Here is a 6,076-nt window from a genome sequence, read left to right on the forward strand (position 1 = left end):
GGGGCAGCACATCCTCGTACTCCCGCAGGCGGATGGCCGTGGTGAGGGCACTGTGGATGATACCAAAGCGCAGCTGTCGCTGGGCCAGCAGCATAAAGTGATAAGCCTCGGCGCAGTGCCACATGCGCTCAATGCAGGCGGCATCCTCCAGGCTGATCGAGTCCAGGAGCGTATTCCGGCCACTGGCATAATCGATTTCGGGCGTGGCTACCGCCTTGAGGTGCTGCTCGGCAAGCAGGGCGGCCAGAATGTAAATCTTCTTGATGCGCAGCATCGGGGCTCGCTTCTCCAGCTCTGCCAGCTGGGCTAGTAGGCGAGCGGCATCCAGATGGCGTCCGGCATTGCGCTGCATCTCAATGGCCTCGGTGAGGTCCCTCGTTCAGCAGCTGCGCCGCGTGCTTGGCAATCAGCGTGTTCACCTGCGGCATCTGAAACTTCTGGGCCAGTTCCACGGCCTCGCTCCACTGGCGGAGATTCACGCTCGTGTTGACGGCAGCCTTTTGGTCACCGAAACGCAGATCCGCCTGCACTGCCTCCGCGCACATGCCCACATTGGATTTGAAATGTTTCACCACTCTCAGTCTATCCATGATGAAAATAAAACGATTTGCCTTTTGGTTGAAAGATAAGAGTTTGTATTTTTATATAAGTTTTCAGTATTTTAGCTGTGTTGTTGCTGTTCTCCGCCATTCTCCTCTTTCGGATCCTCTTTTGTTATAACTTATATTATTAGCTTTTTCGAATTATTAGTATTAAATGTGGTTTTAAAAGTGAAATGTAAACAATTTGCTATTGTTTAGGCTTGTGTTGGTTTTCTCTTCTCTTTGTTGACCATCTCCACGTTGATATATAATGTTTATTGCATTATATAGTCACACAATTAAGAGGTTCATCTGCTATAGTTATAAGATGCTCTCGTTTTATTTTGAATTTGTTTTTGTTTTGGCTCTCCAGTAACCCAGCAAAATAATGTGGCATTTAGGTAAGTGTTTGATTTCATTATTATATGTTGTAGCTCTGTATACATACATACATACATATGTATGTATGTATGTATGTGTGTACATATGTATTCTTATTAGTGGCTTGGGTGTTGGGCCTATTTGCAAGCATCGGGTGTCTGTCTCCCGCCACCCCCCGATTAAAGTTTGTTTCTTTGCAGGCGCCTGCTGCGATGTGACCCCCCGCGGATGTTAGTGTAAGCCTCTAAAGTAAAGTAAAGCTGATCTGGTGTGGCTAACTGGCTAAGTGGGTGTGTGTGTGTGTGTGCCATGGCATTGTTAATTGTTATCGGAGTGTGTGAGCACCTCCGATTAGTTGTTTGTGTGGCTGTGTTTACGCTTTGCGTGGGGACTTAATTTGAAATCAAGTGTTTTTCGTGTTTGCTTCTGCTCTTCTGTCTGTCTCTCTGTCCGTGTACTAAGAGTGCACCAAAACAGGGCGGAACGCAGCCACGAACATGTTTGAGTGCGTTGTATGCACACACGACAGAAACGAAGTGAAAATCGTTTCTCTGCTTCTCTGCCGCTGCGGCAATCGAGCAATTGCGCCGAGGCCATGCGAAGTTGATTCTCTGCCGCTGCTGCGGCTCTCTGTGCAGTCGCCGAAGCTACAGGAACTTTTTATGCTGTGCGTCTGCCGACTGCGCTGCCTGAGATCTTTCCTTCTGCACATGGCATACGACGCTGCCGGCCTCTGTTCTACAGTCAAGCTCAGTAAAGGCTTTCCTATCAGGCGCATTCTTAGTACATTCTTGTGTGTGTTTTCTTTATAAATGTCATTATAATTAGTCAAAAATTGATTTTCTCTATGTGATGTGTGTAACTTATGAAGTTCTTACCACATGTGGCTTATGCGTTTACAATATAATTATTATTTATTATTAATATTAATATTTATTATTGCCAGTTTCGATAAGAAAATAATTTTAAGATACTTTTGTTTTAATTTTTTTGCATTTGTTATGTTACTCTATGTTTTATGCACTGTCTCCATTGTTTCCCCCTATTTGTTGTTTGTTTATTTTTATTTTATCTATTGGAAATTTTCGCATTATTCTTGTTGCATTTTTATTTGCTTACTTTTTTGGTTTTCTTTCTGTTTTTTAATATTATTATTTGTAGGTGTAAAGTAAAATTTGTAGACTAGATTTACTCACTGGAGTATAATCTCCCTCTCTCATTTGTATTACTGTCTCGCTCGCGCTTAATACTTTCTGTTACGTTTATTATTATTATTATTATTAGCATTAGTTGTTCTCTTTGCATTTGGTTATAACATTTTGGTTTCAGTTTCTCCTCGTACACCCCCATCCCGTGGTTGTATTGAGGTGTGTGTAGCTCTCTATGCGGGTGTTTTGTGGATACGATACGAGGCATACCCGTACATGGGATGATGCACTCTCCTATTGCGTTTTACTAGCTACGCGCCTGCGAATAATTATCCTGACTGATAAAAGTAGCTGCTCACTGCGATAACAACGGTCTAAAATAATTCCCATAATTGTTCGAAAGGTGCCGAAATACGTGTGATGGTATGTACATATGTATGTATGTATGTACGTTTATGTACGAGTATGTATGTACATCAATTCGTTGGTTGAACATTAATTCAGCATTTGGTTTCGCATTATTGCTTTCTGGTTCACACGTCACCGGGCACAATTGATGATGCTCTGACGCTGCTTTGCCGACGATATTCTGTGGCGACTGCACGCAGCTTGACAACTTCACCGTTAACCCTTTCGGGGGCAGCTTGGAATCTTAGAAAAAGTTGAGTTCATCACAAAAGTTGAGTAAATGCTAGTTGTCTGTCCGACTGGATTCAGTTTTCGGGTCTTGAGATCGACAACAGTCTTGAAGCCTCGAAAACGCACTGCATGCTGCAGCAGAATATAATCTGTTGGCGCTTAGCGTTTACGAGTCTAGCGGTTAAACGGTTAAGCAGTCCAAGCAGTGCCAAACAAGTATCGGTTAGGCAGCGTCCACTATTCTTTTCTGGCCTTTTTGTCGAGGACAGGACGGATTAACTACTTACTAAAAAATGCAATTATTCTCATAAGTATATATTAATACTTGTGTTTGAGTTTGTGTGTGTGTGTGTATCTGATGGATTTTGAACGTAATTGTAGCAGCGTGTGTGGGGCGATTTCTTAAGCAACAGTGCTAGGATCGGATGGGAAAGATCTGCAGCTGCAGCCTAAGTCTGCAGCCGTAATTTGTGGAAACCGTCCCCCCTGCCGACCTGCTTCCTTCTGCTACTTTCATTCATTTTTTGTTGTTCTCTTTTTTGGTTTTTTTCCCACACTTTTGTTGCTATTATTCAATATTAAGGCAATCGCATTTGATTAATTAATTGTAGAGTAGAGTTTCGAGTATATTAATAATGCCATTCGACTTGAAAAAATTGCTATTTAGTTTCGCTTTGCTTATCGCTTTTCACTTTTCACATTTCACATTTATCCCTCTACCACGAGAGTGTGTGTGTGTGTGTGTTGTGTTTCTGTGTGTGTGTGTATGAGTGTATTTTGTTTTATACTCGAGCGAGATTTGTCCAATGAACTTAGCATTTACAATTACATTAAGTTATACAATATGTAATTTATTGAATTCTTCATTAATATAATTAATTCATTAGTTTTACTTTTACTTTTTATATGAAATCACAGTCCGTATGTGAGAAAGACTTTTATGTACTCGATAATGATGATAAAATACATGGGATTCGGGCACCTACATGTACATATGTATATGTACATATGTATACATTTACTCTATATACTTCTCTCTATATATATATATATGTATATATATTGCCGTATATATTGGGCTAGGCAAAATGGATACATGTATGCATTGTGTGTGGGCTATGGGATGCACTGTAATGCAATGTACCACAATTTAATAAATAACAATATGCATACGCATGTGTGTGTGTGTGTGTGTCTGTGTGTGTGTGTGTGTGTATATCTATTAAGTATATGCTGCATTTATTTAAAATATATAGTTCTGTTGCATCTGCTGCGGCTGCTTCTATGAAAAGGCATTTGTTTAATCATTGTTTTGGTTTGTTTCTAAAAAAAAAATTGTTCTTGCTTGAGTGTTTTGCTGTCCTTTAGCTACCATACATCATAATGCTAGTAATGTGTTTTCTATATAATAAGATTTGATTTGAATTGTTCATTGTATTAGTTGTTGTATTAATTTATTTTGTTTGGTTTTGTTTATTAGTTGAATTGTTATTTAGCTAAAATTGTTATCAATCCTGCAATGAGGCCAGGCCATCCATCCATCCAGCCATCCATCCATCCATCCATCCATCCATCCATCCATCCTCTAGAGATTCGTTTAGCTTACTAATTGATTAATCAAAAGGACTCCTTTTTCTTCTTTGTTTTTTCTTATGCACTTAGTTTGCTTTTGGGTTTCGCTTGATATGACTGTCACATAGGGTGATTATGGGTTCGATACTACTACTTCCATTCCATTCCATTCCATTCCATTCCATTTGCCAAAAAACAAAACTGAAACAAAATGTTACTCGATGGATGCGGATACGGTAATTGCTTCGGAGATTGACAGCGGAGATTCCCTTGCCAAGCTTTGCTTTGCCTTGCCATACGATACGATAGTTTACGATAGTTAGGATCTAATATTGTCATAAAAGTTGGGGGATGCAATGCAATGAGCGGGCCGTAGAGCAGTGAAATTAAGAAAGATTCAGAGAGAAAGATTGGGAGATAGCTTCAAGATGAAGGTGATGACAGAAAGGGGGATAGATAGATTGATAGATTGACTGATTGATTGATTGATAGGCTAGAGATGTACATGTGTAATGTATGCAATGTGTGTTTCAGCTTTCTTTGCTTCGCCATCCATTAATCTGTATTACGCATTTGTAAGTTTTTAACTTTGAGTTCTCTTCATTCGAGGAATAACAATAATATGTTCTAACAATAATAATGATAGATCGACGGAAAAAAATTGTTTCTTATAAGCTGATATATTTTTTTGGTTTTTGGTTTTTCTGTTTTGGTTTTGTTTTTCTCTAGATAAAAATTCATAAGCGCCATTTAGTCAGCCGATTTCTCCTGCCTTCGGGCGTCTCGTTGCTCCTCTAGAAGGCCATGCTGGTGCGTCTGCCACCCAGTCCACCGCCAAAGGAGCCACCTCCGCGCGTCAGTCCACCGTGCGAGACACTGCGACCCATGCGCGCCTCGCTGCCCCGCCTCTCCCTGGCCCGCCGCAGCAGATCCGAGGTGCTGGGCCGGCGACTGTCCTGGGATCCGCCGCCACGGCGGCAGGCCACAATGTCGGAGGTGGAGGAGCGGCGTATGGTTGAGCCATCCGGTGAGGGCATCAGCAGGCTGGCTCCAGTTCCACCCCCACCTGCTGCGCCTCCTCCACCTACACCACCGCTGTACGGGGAGAGGAGGCTGGGCGAGACCTGCAATCGCTGACCCGCCAACGACTCTCGCCTGGAGAATGGTCCAGCTCCGGCTGCCGTTGCTCCACCCGGCTCTGCCTCCGGGTCGACGCTTTCGATGCGCAGATACGGCATCCGTCGTTGCACTCCATCCGCCGCTGGCAGCTGCACACCAGCCGACGCTGAGCTGTTCGGATTGCTGGGGCTGGTGCTGGTGCTGGGACTGGTGCTGCCGTTGCGCAGGCCACTGTAGAGGGACTTGATGTGAAAGTCCAGGGACTTGAAGTTGAGCAGGGAGCGACGTGGCGGTGTCTCGCTGTTGTTATTGGTAGTCGTGAGGCTGCTGCCGTAGTTGTTGTTGAGCGTGTCATATTGTGACTGTGAGGCGGCAAGTGGTGGTCCTGTTCCTGCTGCTAACGAGTATCCTCCTCCTCCAGCTGCTGTCATCGAGCTACTGTGAATGGTGATGGCCTGATGCTGCTGCTGCTGCTGCTGCTGCTGCTGCTGTTGTAGTTCTTGCTTGCTTATTGTTGTCGTCATAGTATTGCTACTTAGGCTAGTTTTACTACTAATCACTTTCAAAAATTTATTATCATTATCTAAGGACTCCTTTCGTCACTGAATGAGACAGAAACCCTGCTTAGCAGCATCC

The 6,076-nt window shown here is 43.0% G+C and overlaps 1 protein-coding gene across 1 annotated transcript; it reads right to left on the bottom strand.

Annotated features, from left to right (window-relative positions):
• Positions 1-941: 941 nt before the first annotated feature.
• Positions 942-5,995, bottom strand: LOC117903789 (protein grainyhead-like). Its single transcript, XM_034816217.1, has one exon. It carries the CDS (start codon positions 5,962-5,964, stop codon positions 5,116-5,118), a length of 849 nt encoding a protein of 282 aa, XP_034672108.1. The 5' UTR covers positions 5,965-5,995; the 3' UTR covers positions 942-5,115.
• Positions 5,996-6,076: the final 81 nt, after the last annotated feature.

This window comes from Drosophila subobscura, chromosome A (assembly GCF_008121235.1).
Source record: "Drosophila subobscura isolate 14011-0131.10 chromosome A, UCBerk_Dsub_1.0, whole genome shotgun sequence".
NCBI classification, from domain to species: domain Eukaryota; kingdom Metazoa; phylum Arthropoda; class Insecta; order Diptera; family Drosophilidae; genus Drosophila; species Drosophila subobscura.

Excerpts from the sequence above, each read along its gene's own strand:
- LOC117903789 (XM_034816217.1), bottom strand. The coding sequence starts at position 5,964 with ATGACGACAACAATAAGCAAGCAAGAACTACAACAGCAGCAGCAGCAG.